This window comes from Etheostoma cragini, chromosome 17 (assembly GCF_013103735.1).
Source record: "Etheostoma cragini isolate CJK2018 chromosome 17, CSU_Ecrag_1.0, whole genome shotgun sequence".
In the NCBI taxonomy this organism is placed as follows: Eukaryota; Metazoa; Chordata; class Actinopteri; order Perciformes; family Percidae; genus Etheostoma; species Etheostoma cragini.
This window is the reverse complement of record NC_048423.1, coordinates 3,557,902-3,580,428: the sequence shown is the minus strand read 5'-3', so window position 1 is coordinate 3,580,428 and position 22,527 is coordinate 3,557,902. Positions and strand designations below refer to the sequence as shown.

The window sequence follows — 22,527 nt, the reverse complement described above, 5'->3', positions numbered from 1 at the left end:
CCTTTGTCTGAATTCTGGTTCTTCTCCTGCCGCAAACACGCTGGCACAGATTTGTACATGTGTGTTGTCAGTAAGAAAAGGTTGTGGACAGTAGAAATGATTACATATTCTGGCTATAAAACACTGACACAACTGAGAAATGCCAACAAGTTCAGCATTTTATAACTGTAAAGAGCTTAAATTGTTTCAGTACTCCAGTTCAAGCTGGGGAACAAAACGTTGGTGTTATTAACACAAAAGAACCAGTAGATCAGTAGTGATTTTTCTCCTGCTGCTCCATGTCTTACCTCAACATGAATCATGTTAGGCTAATTGCGTCATAGTAAATGAATCATTGTAATAACTGCCTTTTCAGGTCAGTATCTTTCAATCCATGCTGTGATAGGAAGGAAGGTGTATCTCACCTGGACTGTGCAAAACTGTGAGATTTACCCAAGGCCAATGTGTGAGGCTAAATTACGTTTCCAAAGCTGGTCATTTTGTTAATCATTAGCTATGACAGTAGCTACTGCACAGGATGTTCTGCTTGCTGGACAGCTGTTATATTATTTGATAATGATAGAAATCTCATGGTGACGTTTCTTCTCCTCTATTTTATTTTTACCATTTCAGCACCCCACGTTTTCGCCACAGACCAACAGAGAACAAAGCTGTTTCCTGTGTTTGTGAGCTTAGATTTAGATCTCCTTAATGCTGTAAATCCCAAACTGCAAGGGAAAAACTGCTGATTGAATCCTTAACATTTGACCCACAGTGTCATGGGACTTGATTGAATGTGTGGAACATCTCGTGACTTTAGTGCATGTGTCAGTGTTTGTGGCTGTCTTCTTCCTCCACTTTGGTGCATACATCCTCCTTAAAGCTCAATTGTGTAATGTTTTGAGTTGATTCTTAGCAAAAAAAAAGCGTTGACTATGCCATTCAGAATCATTCAGAATACATGTGAGAGAGTCGTTCGAATGGCGCCGCCATGTTGCACATCAATCTTTAAAATACATTGGCCAAAGAGGGACGCGCCTCTGCTCTTTTGCGCTTTTACGCTCAGCGGCACCGTGATTAATGCAAGGGGGAGATTACTCGCGACAGAGTCGCCAAGCAAGTTAAAAAGAGAATTAAAACAACAACTCAACAGGCAAAGCGACCAGACCAAAGTTTATACATAAGTGGTTTTCCAAGATGGAAAGACCTCATGAGGAGCAAGGATTTTAAAAGGGACACCAAAGTTGCCTGCTTTCTTCTTGACAGGTGATTCAGCCTATCGTTGCTTTGCTAACTATAGCATGGTTGTGCTTAACGCCAGAACGACGTCTAGGATACTTTTACTTGCATCAATGAGGAAAAAGGAATGTCTACCTTGTAACATAAATGTAATCACATGTGTTGTGATTTTCCCGGCAGACAACCCACTTCATGCTTTATTAACATTAGCTTGCATTCGTTGGGGAACCTGATAGCTGATGTTAGCAATGAAATGATAACAAATAATCATTCTCTGTCATCACATATCATTAAACTGGAAGGAACACTCACGGACAAATTTGTACTTCCTGGAATAATACGGCCACTGTAGGAGTGAAAACGCCCTTGGAATGGGAGGGGCTAGAAAGTAAAATTCAGTTGGTTGTCATATACAATTTCACCGCTAGATGGGAGACATTCTCAGACAATTTAACTTTAAAACATGATCACGTTTGTTACCGAGCTTTAACCAAGTGTTTCTCATTGTAAACATATCGACAGGTCCCATTGCCTTGTTAGTCATTTCGCACAAAGGATATTTGCATACCTCAAGAAAGTACGTACAGTATGTTGTAACTAACCGTGATCTTTCATAAAACCCTCCCCAGTCTTTTTTGTGCCTAAACTTAACCAAACCTAAACCCGAGTGTTAACCCTGTATGGCTAAATACCACGGCTACATTGGAGAAATTCTCACACAATGTGTGTTTAAGGATTTGGTCAGGTTGGATTGAAGCCCACGGATGGTAGAAATCAAAGAGAAATATTAAGTCAGCAGGATGTTTTTATTTTACATTCAGAAAAATGAAGGAATCATGCCACACAACCTATTAGATAGACAATTTCCTGTTCTGTGACTCATTATACTGTATTATTGTTTCTCTCTCTTGCTCTCTCTCTCCCAGGTCAATACTGTGGCGTCTCTCCATAAAGCTTACTCTATACTGTCTATGTGACAAAAAATAAAGAAAAAATAAACAAAGCTGACAAAACGCCTCATTACACTTGCAGCCATTAGTGACTAATCCTTTCAGATCCGTTATGAAACCAGATGGTAGAAACATTGCAATGAGATTATTCAGTGAATCTGTGTCAGGATTCAGAGAAATGCAGAGAGGACAGAGCAGTGTTGAGTTCAAAGATTTAATAAATAAAAAGGGTTATAGTTGTATTTACTTAAATTGTTATTCCTGATGAAGACCGAGATGTATGCAGAAATCAAAGTCAAAGCCAAGCCTTTACAATAAGGGTACATTGATTAGCATGACTTAGTGCATTAATGAGCATTAATTAACCGTTAATTACTTAAACAAGGTGTCTAATAAACATTTATTAAACATTCTCATGTTTGTTTATTAACTAAGGTATTGGGGTGATTAATGCATTGTTAACCATTAGTTAATACCTTAACTAATTGTTTGAAAACAGTTAAATAAAGTGTCTATTTTACCATTAATTAATGCAGTAATAAGCCTTAACTAACTGTTAATAACCGTTAACTTGGATGTCTACTTTAACATTAGTTAATGTACTAATAAGCCTAAACTGGAAATAACAGTAAGTGTAATAACTAAAGTGTCTAACTATCATTAACAAATGTTGTTAATGTTCACTGAGGTATTGACTGATTAATTAGTATTAACATAGTTAGTAAAGTAATAAACCACTTAACAGTTAATCATCCAGTATTCAAAATTAGGTACATGTTTACAAACAACTCTTTATTACTTTAAATATATTTACCTTTATTTAACAAGGAAGCAACTCATTAAGATTAAAAATATATTTTTCAAGAGTGTCCTGGCCTTGATAACTAATGCATAATAATCCTGAATAAACATAATTAAACCTTAATCCCAGTTGTTAATGGTCGTATTGTAAAGTTGAGAACAGCCTTCTTAAGAAGACATTTTTTATAGCTAAAAACATGACCACTGATGTGACCTTTGACCCCTAAGATGCAGATACTGCACTCTGCCTGTGGATGACCTTAAACAACTATAACAGTATTACAAAGGCAGGAGTAACCGCTGTCACAAAAATTGGATTAGCTGCCTAAGAGAAGTTCAAATCAAGAATCATCAACGCAATTATTGGATTATCATTGAGTTGTCAGAGTGGATATTGGCTTAAGGTTAGCAGGTAGGCTAAAATGTTTCTAATACATGTATTGTTGGCAGTCTACGATTGCTAGCAGCTGGTAACCCGGTAACTTAGGTTGCTAGTATGATTATAAAGTAGTCATTTGCCTTGCTTGGTGCTTTTCTATCTTCCTTACCCGCTGGATATTTTCATTTTAATGAGAGTTCAACCATAATTTTGCCTCGAGATCGTGCCATGGTGATGTCTCATGCTGTTTTAGCTGGTTGGCTTGTTGGTTCTGTGTGAGGGAGTGTTACAATCGGGACAAACAGTATTACAATGTCCTTCGGGAGAAGGCTACCAAGCCAGACCGCAATAACTGTAGTGTCAAACCCGGGAAAACAACCCCAGAACGCTGTAACTTCACTTACCGCGGTTAGCCTTGGTGTTAGCTTGGATTTTGTAGTTACTGCATTTGGCACACTTGTTTCTCCGAAACGGGACATAATTGAACCCAGCTACTTTTTCACAAGACAGAACAAATGTCATAAAGCTCATTTAAAATTAAAAACGCATCTTTGACCAAATGTGTAGTTACTGCGCTTTGCAAAAAATGTATCTGATGATAGCTAGAAATGAAAAGCCTTTGACACAACACCAATCTGGTACATTTTTTTAAGTTAAGTAAACATCACGATTGATATGCAAAAGTGTCTTGCATGTTTATGTTGTAGAAGACCACAATGATATGCATATCAGATACAAATATTCTCCTAACCAAGTGTGCCAATGTAGAGCCAACTAATGTCCTTCATTTGAATAGGAAAATGTGTGTTTGAATGTTTGTTTTAGGTCGACTGAGGATCACAGGCTGACAAAGTCAGAAACTTACTTTAAATCTCTTCTTAAGACTTCAGTTTTTTCTTAATCAATGGTAAATACTCGGTAAACGGGGTGGCAGTAGCTCAGGCCATAGGGAGTTGGGTTGAGAAACGGAGGGTCGCTGGTTCAAGTCCCCGTCCAGAGTGTGGCTCGGTAACTGGAGAGATATCACATCACCGCCCGGGCACTGCCAGATGGTCTTGAATAAGGCACCATACCTCAACTGCTCAGGGTGCTGGTCTAGCACTAGCAGCCCCCCCACTCTAATGTCTCTCTATATGTGGATGAATAGGTCCTGGGTGTGTCTATGTGTTTCAGGCGTCTGTGTAGTGATTACTAACAAAACAGAGTGTACATTTTAATTAAATATGCTGTAACGATTTATATTATTGTATATTGTTACATCTTACGTTCTGGATCTTATTTACCTTCATTTTTTATTATAAAGCACTTTGTAATTTTGTGAAGGTGTTATATAATTATGCTATCATTATTGTTATTTTCAGTAACCAGCTTTAAGTAGGTGAAAATATTTCAGTTTTTAATTGCAATTTAATTGTTGAGCAAAACCAGCAACCGCCCAGCGGCCCCAGACTCCCAGGGGCCCTAGATGCCCCAGTTTGACTCCATGTGAAGCGGTTGGTGATAATTTGGTAATCATAATTTCCTTTGGGAATATGTACTATTAAAGCACAACATCTACTGACATGATAAGGTCAGATAAAGTCAGATTCACATGAAACTAAACCCCATTTAAAAACAATGTATGATCATAATTTTATTTTCTGCCATTCAAAGTATTTAAATACCGTCTGTACTGTTTCTTTAAGGAAAAAAGCAAAATAAGAACATCAATTTAACGTGTTGCTGCCATTTGAATTCCTCCGCATGCAGGAATTGCCAGGAACACCACCCAGCAAATCACTAAACAACTAACGTTACTGTTTGCATCCGTGGTCTTTCCACTCTCTGGAAAGATATGCAATTATCCATGATTGGCCTTCCACCATGGTTATCACATACAACACATTACATGTGTGTGGGTGCAGTGATGGTGTTTGGGGTATAACGCCACTTTATTCTTTATTTACCACTTGAAACCCAACATACTTCAGCAAACCCCAACGTTACCTAACCTTCAAAACAAAACTCAACTTTGAACCCAAGTTTTTACTCTAAAATTGTTGGATTTTAATATCTCTCCCCTCATGGGAACATTATGTTCTAATAGTGCAGGCCTGGCATAGCACAGAAATACAGTACAAGAGCACAAAACATGTAGATATCATAGACTGTAACGGTCTATGGTAGAGATATGGCTTCTCTCTCTCTCTCTCTCTCTCTCTCTCTCTCTCTCTCTCTCTCTCTCTCAGGGGACAGAGGGTGTGGATTGGGACTAATATAAATCTTCTAAAGCACAAACATTTCAGTTGTTTAAGGACACATCCACTCAACCAACAAGTGTGTTACAAGTGTTGATTTAGCCTACCATGCCAACTGGTGCATGCATGACTGTATGTTTACATGATAGCTCTAATCACACAGTGGATGTAATGTGATGCAATACAGCTCATGAACAATGCTATGGATATATTATATCCCACTGAGTCCTATGTCTACTTTGAGCTGCCAAGGAAGCACATATAGTCATACGGCACATCTGTTTTTTTATACACGTTAAACTGTTTTTTTGTTATTTTCTGTACATGCCCTATTTCAAATACTGTGAAACATACTTTTTAAACAACCTTGAATTTACAGCTGAATTCATCTGATTTATTTTAACCTCTAAAACATGCTCAACTGCTCCTTTCTGTGAAAGCAATGAAATGGAGCTAGAGCTAACATCATCCTGTTAACTTGTGAAGCTATTTAGCATTTCCCATGAACCATAAGGGGTATTATACTGTTGGGATTAAGCAGACCAACAAGTCCTCCCACAACAAAATGCATAGTTTCTTTTACACTTTGTAAAAGTTAGAGAACGCTTATGGTAATTCATTTCAATTCAATTCAATTTTATTTATAGAATCAATTTATAACAAGAGTCATCTCGAGACACTTTACAGATAGAGTAGGTCTTGACCACACTCCATAATTTACACGGACCCAACAGCTCTGGTAGTTTCCTCCAAAGCAAGCAACAGTGTGACAGTGGCAAGGAAAAACTTCCTTTTAGGCAGAAACCTGGGACAGACCCAGGATCTTGGTAGGCGGTGTCTGACGACCGGTTGGGGTTAGAATGAAGAGTGGCAATAACAGTCACAGAAAACAGTAGTTTGTAGTAGTTCTTTGTAGTAGTTCATGGCATAGCAGGGCACTGTGCGGTATTACAAGGCACAGCAGAGCGTAGTAGGATGTAACATGGCATCGCAGAATGTGTAGCGGGACCATGTGTAGCGGGACCACGGCTGCTACCGTGATTTTGGAGCCTCCCTGATCCACGGAATCGTGCTGGGCGAAAAAGAACATAAGAACTCCGGGGAATGACTCCCCGGAGCTAGGTTAGTAATGGTGGTATGAAGCCACTGTTGACAGTTGGAAACAAGAAATTGCTTTTTACACACACTTAGAGGCTTTCTCACTTTACCATAAGTTTGTTTGCTTTTGCAGATTGTCTTTTCCAGGCTGCTGTTCTTTTATTGACCCTTAAATCTAAATATCATGTTTTTTTCTACTGAATTCAATTTCAACAACAAGAATCCCCACATTGAATGTCAGAACCTATACATACAATTGTTTATCCTTGAAATACTTTGATTCCTAACTGATTTATTAGGTATGCATGAAATCAGGAGCGCTCCACCAACTGGTCAGCAACAGTCAGTAAGGAAAGTTTAACTTGTTTTTTTTCTTCTAACTTACACAACAACTTATTTTGCAGAAGACTCACTGAAACTGCCTTCAAACCTATACTTTCCCTGTGTTTGAAGAATGTAGTTACCCAACATTGATCCAAAGTTTTCCTGAAAGTCTTGAAAGTTTCCAGAACTTTTCCTAGTAAAATATATACCTGTTGACGAATTTGTGACTACTGCTGCTAGTTAGAGGCAATACCACGATGCTCCAAATAGTGTCCTGAGAAACACTGGCTTTAGCGAAAAATAGAAATTGGAACACAACAGGAGAGGTGGTAATATTGCCGTTTGTACAGATGTTATGTCAAGCATGGACAGGTAACCACAAAGGAACAGTTTTTTTAAAAAGGAGAAGGCAAAGCAGAGGGCAAGAAATAAATGAACTGGTATTTAAAAAAAGGCTAAATTAAATGTAGTTACCACCTGGTCCACATGCCCTCTGATGTTTTGCAATTAATCTGCCTGATGTCAATCAGAAATATGAAATTGGCCCAGGCATGAAAGTGCAGAAGGCGCAGCATGCTTATCAAGAAAATGCTGACTCTGGGGAACATGCGTAATGGTAGAGAGAAGCTTCTTCATAATGCTGTGTAGTAGAGAGAAGCTTCATAATGCTGTGTAGTAAAAGGCTTGTTGGTCTGCTAATGTTTCCTGCTGGTGAGGTGCTGCCTGTCCTCGACCTTAATCCATTTACTCTAGTATGCAGACATGGAGTTCATGGAGGCTGAGTTGGCCGTAGCCTGCAGGCACACAGGTGGACATTGACCTGGAACATTGAATCCCAAGAAAAGCCTGGAGGAGAGTGATTGAGTAACATCAGCAGTTAAGCATTTTCACATTCCAATGTTAGCATTTAGCTTAAAGCAAGTGCTGCCTCAGCAAGTACCAATCCTGTGGAAATAACAATCAAGTAGAAAAACAGCTCCCACTCAGTGACTCAAGGTCTCTTTCGGCACATATTTTTCCGGTTGGCAGCTAAAAAGTGGTAGTAAAGTGGTTTTAGTTGTATAACTTTTCCCATGCATTGACAAATCTGCGCTGCGGAATAGACAAGCTTTGCTAAAGTTAGTTTGCCTCAATATTAGCAGCTCATTGGTTCCTGTTTATTTCAGTGCTGAAATGTTCTTGATAAATTCCTTGAGTGGAGCAGACACTGTAGTCTGTATTTTGCATTTTCATGCTAAGAAAAGACATGTAAGCATTTTCCCATAAACTGGCCTCCTGAGTGCAAATGCTGGTGCAAATCCAGTGAGGCATGAAACCGGCACTTTTCCAGTAAACACATAACAAAGGTTGCAGCACAGGTGCCATAACATCTGTGGCTGCCTACTGCTCCCCACAGCAGTAAGCAAGTGTTAAAATAATTTTGCCTGTGCAGTACTGTACCTCCTCACTGTCTGTGTTCAAAGAGAGGAAAACTGACTTTTTTTTGTTTCCCTGAAATCACCCCAATTCTAGAGTAAACGGTTCGCTGATTAACCACTGGCAGTTTAGAAAGTGACTCACCACAGGAAGAGACGCACGCAATGAAGTAAAACTCTTTCAGTTTTTAAAGTTGGGCTTTCACTTGTTTTACCCTGGAAATGTAATTTCAGTTACAGGAAATTCTGAAGTCTGTTGCCTTTAGACTGTGTGTCTTTTACTTACTTTTTATCTTTAGTGTCCCTGCGAACTGTAATGAGTACAGTAAAATGCACAAGATGAGGGGATGGAGGCTATTTCTGTGGTTGGTGAATCATTTCTACTTTTGACATAGGCTAACATACATAGAGAATCAGTTTCAGGCAGTACATACATCACGCATCTCTTTAAAACAGCTACTACTGTAAAGAAATAGGGAAGAAGAAACCATTGATGAGTACATTTCCTCTTTCACTATGATGTTAAATTGTACTCCAACAAAACTCCAGACTTACACAGGAGTTGGCAGTTTGGATCCAATTTCAAACCGCAAACATTGATTCCTTTAAAACTCCACGATGTAAACGATGGAGATACTACGAGCTTAATTCGGTTTCATTAACATTGTTCATTCTTCTCAGAGAAATTTATTAAAAACACAAACCTATGTTCCTTCTCTCATATTATGCAAATATTGCCTTACACTATTAATCTTTTACAATATACAGAATAACAATAGCGCTAATACTTTACTAACACTATCTTGCACAAGCGTTGGATCCTGATCACTAAAGTTAGCACTGAAATGGTACCACAACAACATAAAACTAGTATTACACTGGAAGGAGTCGTACTGTTGAGGTCGTACTTCTTGGAATTATACGGCCACTGCAGGAGTTAATATTCAGTTGGTTGTCATGTACAATTTCACCGGTAGATAGGAGAAATTCCTACACAAAGTAACTTTAAAACATGATCATGTTTTTTTTTCTGAACCTTAACCATGTGTTTATTATTGCATCCATATCGACAGGTCCCATTGCCTTGTTAGTCTCACAATTTCACACAAAGGATGTATGCCTAACCTTAACAAGTGCAAATATTGACCCAAACCGTGATCTTTACTAAAACGCGAATGTTAACCATGTATTGGTAAACACCACTTGCTGTGAGTTTTCAGTTAATTGGGTTAATTGACCCTTTAATGGGACTTACATGATTAAGAGAAAATCTACTTTAAAACATTTAAAAGCAACAACACACACAGCTAGTCTAATACATTTAACAGTATTGTTCCTGATGGCCAGTAAACACAAGATGTCCCAAGCCAGGCAGCATAGACGTACTGTATGGCGACAGTTTGGTCATGGCTTGGCCCAGACTTTATGGCTCTACCAGGGACTCACAGCGAGGGGCCAGGCAGTCTAATCAGAGCAGAAACAGAACATTCAGAGTGTGTTTGAGAGATTAGAGGTAGAGATGAGAGGAGCAGCTTGACTGGACCCCAGCTTGAAACACCACTGGAACAACATCAAGGTTCTTTTGTGAAGAGCCACAAACACAACAGAGCAGCAGTCAAACACCGTGTACACACTGAGTGCATACACGCACGCACGCGCACGCACACACACACACACACACACACACACACACACACACACACACACACACACAGACAATTTCAAATCAACCCACTGAGAGAGAGAGAGAGAGAGAGAGAGAGAGTTGTCGACATGTTTGCGGGTGTGTCTGGACAGAGTTTGTATCTCTGGAGGGACAGGAGGATCTACAATGTGTAACTTCCCATTTACTTACACAGCTCACATCAAGAGAAGATATCAAGTATTAAGAAGTTATTTTTCATTACAGATGATAAAATAGGATTCCTTTCATTGATGCTGTAAAATAATGCCTTAGGTTTAGTGTTTTCTTATTGGTGCAGCATAAAGTACTAGAGTGAGATGTGTTTTCTTTGACTATTACTAAAAGAAATGATTGTGTCTTTTATGTATAGTCCGGTATTGGGCTAAAGGAAAATAACGGGGGGAAAAAACCGTCCACTTTTCAAATTTCTGCTGCTGTCTGTCGTTGCACTGTGAGGGCCAGTCAAGGACAAAGGCAAATTCAAGATATATAAACAAAAGCTGTGCAAAGCAAACATTCCTCCTGAAATATGGGGAGGAGACAGTACTGTATGAGAGCACAAACTTAGAGAATAGACCAAACTGCTGCTTTAAACGTCTGCATCTGACCCCCCGCTTGTCGGGACGAGCTACTGTGATGCCTATAAAAGGGAACAGGCATCACTCTCTTTGTGTGAGGCCAAACGCAGTGTTAGAATAACTCCTCTCTCTTGCACGCTCTCTTCACAGACCAACCACTGCGACAGAGAAGCCATTGTTTGTCTCTTTTGTATTACTTTGAGATGGCTGATAAAAAGAGATATTGAACTGATGGGGGTGTATGTTAACACACCTATAAAATAGCTCAAATTGAACAAAGCGTGAAGGTGGGGTCACTTCACATGCATCGTACTGTATTCCCTCTGCTTTTATTTAAACAGATTTGGACCCAAAATCTCTTCACCCACATCACAATGAAAACCCAGGATAGAGGAGTGGCCATCTTTCTATTGACTCATAGCTCATAAACCTTTGGGACTCCTTATGTCCTCATTATGTGTACAATATTTTGTTGTATTTTAAGATAGCTGTTTTGGCCTTTTCTGTACAAACAACATCTATCACATGTCTGTCCTCGAGGAGAGATCTCTCCTCTGGTGCTCTTCCTGAAATTTCCTGAATGTTTTTGCCCATTAAAGCAGTTTTCTATTCCAAAACCAAGGGTCTGAGGATAGAAAGAGTCATACGCTGCACAGACTGCAAAAACCCCATGAGGCAAATTTGGGGTTTGTGGCATTGGGCTTTACAAATAAAATTTACTTGACTTTCGTCTTTTCAAAATGCAGTCTGTATATCACTAAAACTGTGAACTATAATTATTTTTAGGGTGTTTTCTCCCATATTTCTTTATTTTGTGTAAGTGGAAACAACTTACATTTTGAAAGTCTTATTGATGCAGGTTTTGGATGTATGAGGAGTTTATTTTTTTAAAAGCTTTTAAATAAGTGTGGTTAGTTCATGACAGTAAAAACTTCAAACCAAAAGGGACATTTCATGTTTAAAAACTGTTATCTAGACGTACATCATGGCCTGTAGTGCGCATGTTTGTGGTGACAGCAACTTGTTCCTCTCAGCGCTCACTTTACAACTGCTTATTTTTTTGTTCTCTATTTCATCACATTGTTTCCTTTTCAATAATCTGTTAATGCATTAAAAAGTCTCTCCCTGCCAGACAGATAGAGCTCTGTCAGTGTAACCTCTAAAAAAAAATCAGGAAGTGTCCCTCACGCGATCTGTGAAGGAAGTTTAGGAGCAAGATATAAAAATAAGCCGAGCACAAGCACACATGCTCAAAGCTGAAAATAACCCCACATGAGGTAAGTGCTATGTTTAGGCATCGGAATAAGCCGCTACATGCAGAACATAAGACTTGACACAATGACAAACTGCCAAAAGGCTGCTGTCTCCTTCCCTTTCCACAATGTGTTAGATCGGTATTTCTTAATGATGCACAGACATTGAGGTTGGAAGTTGAAAACTGGACATTTCTGCAGTTGTGTTGTTTAATTGTAGGTCAAAGAAACACCCATCCCAAAAACTTTCCCAGGTGAAAAACAATGTACCACTTCTCTGATTCAACTTGTTTTGTTTGGTTCAGTCCAAAGATTCATCGTCAATCATTGACTTTGTAGGTTGGTTACTTTTTACATAATCAATCACAAGTCTGTTCAAAGCTGCCAACTATTTGCAACAGAGTGATGATACATTAAGGATTTTACACTCCTTCAGAACCAGGAAGAAATAATGGCTGAACTGACATTGGTGCTGTCAGTTGTGGCATGTCAACACTTTTTTTGACTAAATAAAAAGTACACATCATGGCGCTTACCCACTGCTAGTACCAGCTCTGCTGGGCTTGGCATGGCTCGACTCGCAAAACTCAATACTATCAAATTGCAATACTTCTAGATTCGCAACAAATGAAAATCGCAATACAAATCTAATTGGCACCCATGAATCTTGAAAGAATCAAATCTGGACACAAGCATGTCGTCCCAGCCCGAGTAAGACTCGCAGAAAACCTTCTGTAGAGAATAATTACATCCTATCATTCATCTTCACACAATGATGCACTTTTCAACAAGGTGGGCATGGTGCAGTGGATGTGACACATACCTTTGGGTTTCAATTCCCACTGTGATACATCGGTTTGACACTTGACCCCTAGTTTCTTCAGAGGCGCGCGACCTCTGACACATACTGTATATAGCAATTGTAAGTTGCTTTGGATAAAAGTGTCAGCTAAATGAAACGTAACACTAAGAGGGTGATGTGTGAGGGGGGAGATAATGTCACAACAACATTAAATCAATTGCCCAAATGGCCCTGTTTCCTGGGTTGATAAAACGTATAACAGTGATAATAAGAAGAAGTATAAAACTAAGATTAAAGTTCAAATGAAGAAGACCAGAATACAGACTAAGAAGAAGAGTAACCTCAGCAGACCAGAATTTACTGCAACCACACTGCTCTCTCTCTCTCTCTCTCTCTCTCTCTCTGTTTTGTTATCGTTATCATCCTCCCATGTGTAACCACCACCAACCAAAATTCCAGCAGAGTTATATTTGTTCTCTGCGGGCTGTCAAACAGCCTTCTGGGAAATGTTGGAAAAAGCCATTGAAGCAACTATAAAGAAGATAAACCATAAATTGTGAACACGTCTCAAAAAAGAATTTCTGGAATGCATTTACCATCACAGACATTCACACCAGTTACCCTAAAACACCTTAAAATGTACTAAGCCTGTGTTTCTGTTCCAGAAAAGACTACAGTTATGTGGGTAACTGAATATTTTTTTACAGTCTCCATTGGCAGAAGGTCCTCCACTGAGATGTTGCCAGGGACAGGTAAAGTGTGTTGGTAAAGGTCAGATGGATTGTGTGCAGTTTGTTCCTCTTTGTGGAATAGCCTTAAAAAACACATTTACACCATGTTTCACATAAACTCCCTGCAGCCACTTGCACTTACAGTGTGTGCATGAGATATTAGTATCTGGCATGCAGAGCAGAGGCCTTCACCAGTTCTGGCAGAGTCGCTGAAAACATGAACATGAAAACACAGTGTTTTTCCCAACGTCCTGCAGGAAAAACAGCAAGCAGAAAACACCATCTTCATCTAACTTTAATTGCATCCCATTACGTATGTCTTTAGGGTGGGAGCCATGTTTGTCCAAGCTTTAAATTTAGGCTGAGATCAGCCTCTCATTCTCAGCCCAGGTTGTGCAACAGAAGTGGATTGAGGAGCCTTAATGAACAGGGCTTGTTGACAAGAGTGTGGAGTAGCCCTCTCAAAACCAAACAGGTTGTGAAGTGCTGCTGTGAGGTGGGGGGATAGCAGACAAGAGAGCCGTTCCACGTCTTCGTCAACGCTTCATTTGTCTGTCCGTGCCCACGGTTTTTGAATTCAGTTACTATATGAGTGGGTGTGTGCACCTTTGAATGTTAACATTATTTAGTATGTGAGATGAGCAGAGGTGAAGGGGATTTTCTCATGAACCCAAGCCTCTTCCGGGAAGGTTGTCTTTCTCTGTAAAGGTCATGTGGCTTTAAGGGACCCGACAGAAAAAACCCACATCCTTTTAGTTTGCACAAAAAAGACTTTTAGGCTCTTTCAGAAGAGCCTCACTGAACTCAGGAGTTTAAACAAATAGTTAAATCAAAAGAAGAAGTGGATTCTCATCTCTGCATTTTCTCAGATGATGCAATTTCTGTTGAAGGCCTTAATCATCAGCGGAGAGGAGAGTGATGAAATTATTTTGCTTTTTGCTGATGTTTGTCTTTTATTTCTATACTACTTTGAAAAAAAAACATTTAATGCTATTTACAATTTTTGGTAACCGTTAACCGTTTTGAAGCGTGTGAACCTACGGTGGCCTTCAGGTGACTAATAAATGTGAATGCCCCCCCCCCCCCCCCAGAGCCATTGTTTGGTTTGTCTGACGTGGGCCAGCTTAGTTTCTTAGTTTCCGGTGATTATTCCTGCAAATAAATCCCCCAAAATCCTACAAACTGGTCAGATAACAATAAGATAATAAGACTCCAAAAGGTTTACAAATGAGAAATCTGCAATGTTTTAAGCTTATGCCACTCATGCTGACTGTATATGTCATCCATTTCTATGGGTATGAACATGGGGTGCTACAGCAAACAGTTAAAGAAATTTTGGTTGGATTTCTTTTTAAAGCTGCAAGACTCTAGACAACACTTTCAATGCAGCGATTGAGTCTCATGCATAACACACAGGTTTTGAAAAGACGTCCCCTTACTTTATGGATCTTATAAATCAACTAAAACCAGGACCCCTTTAAAAAAGACTCTAGATAACGAGATAAAACATTTAAAAAAACAAAAAACTTGGCTTAAGGAAAAATGTTCAGAGTGCCACACCAATCTGTGAATGACGTTACAAAACAAGACAGAGTCTGGATCTAGTAACGATCAGTTGCAAGTCAAGTCTGATATATTTGCCAGTACTTTTATTTAGTAAAACTTCATTCAGCATTTTGAAAACAGAAGTTACAAAGAGTTTTACAGAAGAAGAAAGACGGTGTATAAACACATTTATGGCCCCAAGCAGCTAGCAGTGTTTTTAATAGTAGCAACTCCAACCTTGACAAAAGCCTAACTGACTTTAGGCAAAATGTATTATAAATCCTAAATTATTATCAATAAGAGTGGGTTGTGTTATATTCTGTATGTATAGTCTATTCTCTACGCTGAAGGGCCACTGAGAAAGAAACTACCCGCTGAAGAAAAAACTTAAGAGATCTGTTAAGCATTACATCATGTCAAGAGTGATTAAATGAATGAATGAAACCTTGATTGCCCCAAGGGGAGTTTTCATTTTGAATTTCTTTTAAAAAACTGCATTTGTCCCACAAAAGCAGATTTGAGCAGAATTGCGGCTTTGTGCAGCCACCCTGCTCTGTGTGGCGGAGGACGGCCAAGCTTGTGATGACTGTTTACTCAGCCCCACTGTGACCGAACACAGCCACTATTCAGCCAACGCCAACACACCGACGAGCCCAGTGGAAAACTGGACACACACACACTGCAGACATACAATGTCAGACGTCTGGGAACTTCACATTATACAATAATGTATAGCCCATGGTCTTTTTACAGAAAACATAAGGTAGTATTAATATTTATTCATCAAACAACTCAACAACAAGGTTCTTAATGTACACCGTAATATATTTATATACATAAATCAAGTATGTCCTCTCTAGAAATACACATTTTTCTAACACTGTAACATTGGTTGGATATAACTCTTTCTCTCTTTTTCTCTCTCTCTCTTACACACACACACACACACACACACACGCACACACATACCAGGAAGGATGTGGAGGAAACTTTCTGTGAACGTTGAGGGCAAGGTGTTCTGAGAACTGCAGAAGGTACCAAATACTATAATTCCAGAAAGTACAATGTGAGAAGGAAGAAAAAAAACACATTGTAAAACCACTGAACCTCAACTTTTACTTAAATAAAGTTCAAATCAAAAATGTCTTATTGATCATTGCGGCCCGCTACTATTCATTTGAAATATATACATAGATATAGACATGTTGACAGACTAAAATAACAGATGCATACATTTGAAAGTAAATATTCTGCTGTAGGAAGACCTGATCAGTGGCCATAGCAGGAAGGATTTTAGGTTGGTGGTCATCATAGCATAATCATATGGGACTACATTTTAACTTTTTTTCATATATTTCTTTGGGTATTAAGTATTTGGTAAAGATGGTAAATTTGATAGAAAAAAACTATTCTCATGAGGTACAGGAATCCGAGAAAGAAAAGTTAAATAGAACTACGATCCATCATTTTTAAAGTTTTGACACATATCTAGTCTTCCACAGGATAGGGTGCACACTGCACATGAAGGACATAATAATGTTATGTACTAAACCAATGGACTAAAAGTCCAGATATCTCCTTACTGCAATAGAGAAGAAAGGTCTCTGTTGACGCTATCCCATAAGCCTCGGCTTGGTGTGCTCAATGCGTAGCGGAAAGATCTTAGGTCCAGGCATTAATGCTCTTTGGGTGGTGTTCCTGTTTATTATAAAACTAGAAAAGGTTACTTTACATAAAATAGTTCTTTACCTAGTGCTGATTAACAAACTGCTGTGGCTTGTTGACGATGGAGTGGGTGCTCCCAGCTATGGTAAGAACTGTGTTCCCCGCCATCCACACCTTCTGCTAGTTGATTGCCTTTCCTGTAAATATACCTAATTCCCAGTGATGTGCCATACCCAGTGCAATACTCCCCCAAGTGGCTAAAATAAATAATAACTAACCTAACCAAAAAGTGGATGTGAATGGCTCCTACAGTGTCCAACATTAAAGTATTTACATTGCAGTAACCAGATATTAATGTAAATACAATGTTTTTCAATGCATATGCATAAGAAAGAGAGAAACTTATGTTTTTTTATTTTCAAATATAGGCTGTGAAAACAGCCTATATTTTTTACGGTTTTACCTTTACGGTCATAACCTGTGATGGGGGGGGTCAGTCATAAGCAAGAAATGCTGCCCTAACCCATTCTTTATATTTTACTCTACTGACTCTGAAATACCACCATGTCCCTCCTTCTTCAGATCTCTCTGTCTCCACCTGTCTCAGGGTCTTAGGTGGATGAACAGGAGATGAAATAGAAGGAGACAGGAGACATATGGGGAGACTTGTTGTAGCATGCGTTGACATGACAGTGATGAGAAACCTAAGTAAACCAATTAAGACAGTGGAGTGTGGTTTGTGTCCTCCCTCTACAGCTTTATCTTTCAAATCCCCCAAAACCTTCCTGCTGAACCAAGGCCAGGTTTCACTTCACTTGATCTCGGTCAAAGTCATCAGAGGTAGAACTTCAGGAGCTCTGCATTTAGCACCTAACATTTGACCACAAAACAGGCCACTCAGAAGGGTTGAGTTAGTTTTGAACCAGTTAACAGGCCTTGTGGAAAACACCACATCCTCCTAGTTTACTTGTACCAGACATTTCATATAATAAATACAACCAATTAGCAATAATGCTCTGTATGTATTCATATTATGTCATATATACTGCAAGTCACCAAGTATGGTACAGTCTTTTTCACTTCTTCCCCTTCACTCTTGAAGACCTTTTTGCAAACCGCAACAGGTGCATGATGCTGTTTTTAAGAAAGTTAATCTGTAAATCAGATTGGGGGCATCCTCACAGACATCTATCAGACTTTAAATCATGTCTTCACGTGAAAAGCCCTGTACCATATGGACCATCTGGTCAAAGGCATTCCTGATGACTGTAAAATCACGAATCCTCCTGATGATAAGAGGATAAAGCTTTCAGTCTATGTGTGTGTGTGTGTGTGTGTGTGTGTGTCAGTAAATTATGTGCTAATCTTTGTCTGTGTCCTGCTCGGACTAACCTATGCTTTTTGCTTAACAGGTCAGTGGGCAAACTGATGGGACAGAGGACACACAGAAGCTCTGTTCTGCAGGCTGGTTGTAAAGTTCCTGTTTTTTGGAGAAAACGAGGAAGATGTCAGCGATGTATCAATCAACCTCTCTGGAAAACAAGGAATTAATGGCTCTGTATGGAGGGGAAAGAGACCATTACTTCACCGAAGAGGACTGCACCAGTGAGGTCAGGTTTTAAAGACACTAAACTACATCATAATACAACTACGTACAACTACTATCCCTCATGGAAAGCATAGAGATTTCAATTGAATGCAACTGATCATTTTGATAGTAGCTATTGTTCTAAGCAAGTAAGACTTCTTCAAATGTCTTCAATGAGTCTTGGACCTTATTTAGGGCTTATGAGTTTCATGCAACGTAGGAGAATAAATATATAAGTAAACTGGAATTACAATTACAAACAGTTTTATAGTTAGAAGTATACTTAAATAAGTTGCACCATCTTTTAAATGTATGTTTACATTTATTATTTAGACAGCACACACCAACAACTTTATATGCCACACTGTATTTTACATATGTACATATACTGCACATATTGAAATTATGTTAGAAATCCCCTAGTTTAGTTCATTCCGTTACCCCACATCCACATCCTGGGTCTTCAGCCACAATCTCTAGCGTTGAAATGCAACCACAGTTGTTGCATGAAATAGATGCAATGGATGCAGTGCATTGTGAATACCACATAATGACTTTCTCTTTAATTACAGGTTGACAATTTATGCGTTTGTGTAAGCCATTTACAATAACTGAACATCTCTCCCGTAATTTGTCAACAACATCCTTTTAGGGAATGTTAAAATACAGTAAGACTGTTATGTGGTTATTTGATTATCACAATAAAACGTTTACCACAGTTAAAGAAACATGACATAATCAAACAGCAAAGAGTTACGTCATTACGGGTTATAAGTTGTCAGTGTTTATTATGTTGATGATGCATCCACCAAACGGCACAATGTTTACAACTTTCCAACCTTTTAGGAGGATGATCTGGAGTCAGAGTGCAGCGGGGAAGTAAAAGGTGGTAGAAGCATCCGCAGCGCTCTGTCGCTGGAGATCTACGGTCTGCAGAGGGAGCAGCACGTTTACTTCTCCAACCAGCAGTACTACAGGAGGCTGGAGGAGTTGAAGAGTGCTCACCTGAGGAACATGGCCGAGCTGGAGAGGATGTACATTAGCCAAAGCGGAGAGAGGCACAGAGAGGAAGATGATGGAGGTCTGGAAAGAACACAGAACAGAGAGGACATACTGTCAATCAGGTTGGACATGTTACACTTTCATATTAAGCTGTTTTTCCTATGTGTTGTAACCACTCTGATTTTCCAGATAATTCTGTAATAAATAAATGCAATTGTTTTATATTACTCTCGCTAAATTAGGGTACATATAGTCTCGCTTTGCCAGACCCTGCTCTGAGCTGTGAAGGAAGGTCTGGCTAGTCCACACAGCATTCTGGTATGGAAGAAAAACGTTTTGTGGTTAATTGGCATTTTTTTTAACCAATCACAATCACCTTGGGCGGCGCTAAGCTCCACACAGACCCACCGAGCCTTAGTTACATACAAAAGGATTTCAACCATATTTCAATGTGGAGCAGATTTAAGTCTAAGTGTAACCTAATTTATGTAGCAGTTTAAAAACGAAACAAGTATGAACACATCATGCAACTGCTGATCCTACTACTGAGGATCAGTTACACCAACTTATTCAACACACAGTACATAGAAAACATAGAAATCACTGGTATTACTCATATAAACCAACTAACCATACAATAACATTATGAAACGCCCTTTTGAGTGACGTAAGAGTATGTTTTAAGAGTACTTACAAAAATAGATGTCTATGTTTTGTTAAAGGATATGCTTCACACTGAAATAAAACCATTGAACCAAAGTGACTTAAAAAAGGAGATGTTGCAGTGTAGGTGATTTCCCAAATAAGTGTTTGGTCAGATTTTTGTTATACACAGCAGCAAATACAGCAGTTGACAGGAAACACACTGTAACACAGGTTGCAGTGAATTATTTATAATTTTCTTACTGTAGCCTTCTTCAAAAATCAATACGTGAACAAACTACCGTTGTAATGTTAAATTGGAAACCCCAAATTCCTCTTTTCCAATTGATTGTGTTGTCTATACTTGTGTTTTTTTTTATCACAAGACAGGGGTTTTGAAGGAAAAGAAGCTCCACATTACAATGCATAATTATGATTGATAGTGTTATGTTTATCTAGGATGGCGCTTTCGGATTCACAATCAGCATCAACAAAAATAAAGCCAATAAGTAATATTTATTGATGTTCAGCACCAGGCTTGTCGTGCAGCTGCTGTACAATTGTTGTACAATGAAAAGGTCAAAAGGTGTCTTTGTCCCCATGAGTGCAGCTACTCATTCTGACAGTAAAGTTAATGTTTCCTCTTCCCTGATACATAATCTCTGCACCCTGCAGTAGCGGCCCTACCAGGAAACTCCAGAAGATCAATTCCCAGGAGGAACTGGACTTCCATGACACATCCAGTGGTTCGGACCAATCAGAGCTCTGTGGAGAGGACAGCATGAGGGAATCAGAGCTGGACAATCCAAGAAGAACTCGTGGCCAGGACCAAACCTTTGGGAGGTTGGTGAAATAGTTGCAGACATGTTCTTAAATCTGACTATTCTTGGAGTGGAAGCCAAGACGAGGAGGCAAAGAGGAAGTTGATCCTTTGTTGTCCCTTCAAATTGATCATCACATTTCACCCTCTATTTTCCCAGAGACTTCCAGCTAAACCCAGAAGAACTGATTAACCAGAAGCAGTTTCGATTCCAGCCTAAAGCCTCCTGTACAAAACCACATGGAAGACCGTCCCTTCAAACTGGGGTCCAGGTCAGATCAAACCTTAACGTCACCGTACCCAAACCCTTTCAGATGATGCTTAGAGAGGAGGAGAAGAAGAGGCACAAGGTGCGAAATCGTTCAGAGATAGAGCTGGAGAACATGTTGCTTAGACGGGAGCTGGAGGAGCTCCAAGAATGCCAGAAACAGTTCCGGGCATCGCCAGCACCAGCGCACATACATTTACCTCTCTACAAAATAATCAGCGGTCGCCACAGTCAGCGAGCCAAAAGAAGCAGAAGTAGCAGTAGTCTGAGTAACTGTCGCACCAGTAGTGACCAGGCCTCTGCTGCTGCTGCATCACCATCACCACAGCCTTTCAATTTCCTGGAGAGAGAGAGGAGGAAGAAGGAGGCCAAGATTGTGGCAGAGCTGGAGAAGCTGGGACCAAAAGTGGAACGACAGGCCTTCAAGGCTAGACCCATGCCCAGCTCGGTGTACGGCACCAAACACAGAGCAGACACCAAGAACACACGCCACCAGTTTCTAACCTACTGCACATTGGATAGGGAGGCCACGGAGAGCCAAAGTGATCCAAACTCTGACCTGGAGCCGGACGTCCCCCACTCCGAGTCAGACATCTCTCCTGACTCCAGTAGACCTCAAAGACGTCTGTCCTCTAAGCCTGTGAAGAAGCAGATAGAGCTGTCCATAGAGATGGTGAGGGGTAAGGAGTGGTCCTAAACGGACCCTCTCAAAGCCACCTAGTGCAGCGTGTACTCCTCTCTGCAGCCAGGTGGCCCCGAGCCTCGGCTCTCTAACAAGAGTGACAACTGTACATCAGTGTGAGAGAGACAGTGTTCATAAATCAAAGAAAGACAACAAAATGTGAAGAAACCAATAGCTACATCTAAACAGTTTTTTTAGTTCAGAGTCATCCAAACAGCAGTTGATACAGATAGTTTAGGTATAGGATATCCTGTAGCAAGGTATGTTTTTTTTATATCTATTTCATTGGTTATTTTTTTAAGCTCTTAAAAGGTAAATTATAAATTGATTGCATATTAGATTTATCACCCTGACTTTCTTACACCTAAAAAACTAACTATCTAGCCTGTCATAAAAACTATAGACAATAAACCGTCGTTATTGAACATAGATAGTCATGATGATTATGCATTTCTTTTTTTTTCAAACACACACACACACACAGCAACAGGATAGATAGAGAGAGAGAGAGAGAGAGAGAGAGAGAGAGAGAGAGAGAGAGAGAGAGAGAGAGAGAGAGAGAGAGAGAGAGAGAGAGGTAGAATTTGTTGGAAATAACTCCATTGAGCTTACAAACGTAAACATTTGTATTATTTAGGGTTGAATGTCTTACCCATGGACACTTTGATACTGTATGTGGTTGGGAGGATCAAACCACCAAGGCCACAGGTACCCTGTGGAAACTTTTGTACATTGAATCACATTCACCGTTTATAATCAAAACATATGTTATGTATCTTATTAAAGTGTTTCATGAACTTAAAACCCACATTGTTCATGCCATGTTTGGTGCAATGCAACATGTC

General features: G+C 39.5%; 1 protein-coding gene and 1 long non-coding RNA gene across 2 annotated transcripts; one reads left to right on the top strand and one right to left on the bottom strand.

Annotated features, from left to right (window-relative positions):
* Window positions 1-1,139: 1,139 nt before the first annotated feature.
* Window positions 1,140-18,541, bottom strand: LOC117960185. The gene is made up of 3 exons (XR_004660088.1): window positions 18,530-18,541; window positions 11,449-11,454; window positions 1,140-1,264 (listed from the first exon to the last, which is right to left on the bottom strand). It is a non-coding gene; the product is annotated as an uncharacterized LOC117960185 (long non-coding RNA).
* LOC117960171 (protein FAM161A-like) lies at window positions 18,039-21,999 on the top strand. The gene is made up of 4 exons (XM_034897859.1): window positions 18,039-18,290; window positions 19,115-19,392; window positions 20,588-20,755; window positions 20,893-21,999. Exons 1-4 carry the CDS (start codon window positions 18,186-18,188, stop codon window positions 21,695-21,697), a joined length of 1,356 nt encoding a protein of 451 aa, XP_034753750.1. The 5' UTR covers window positions 18,039-18,185; the 3' UTR covers window positions 21,698-21,999.
* The last annotated feature ends 528 nt before the right edge of the window (window positions 22,000-22,527 follow it).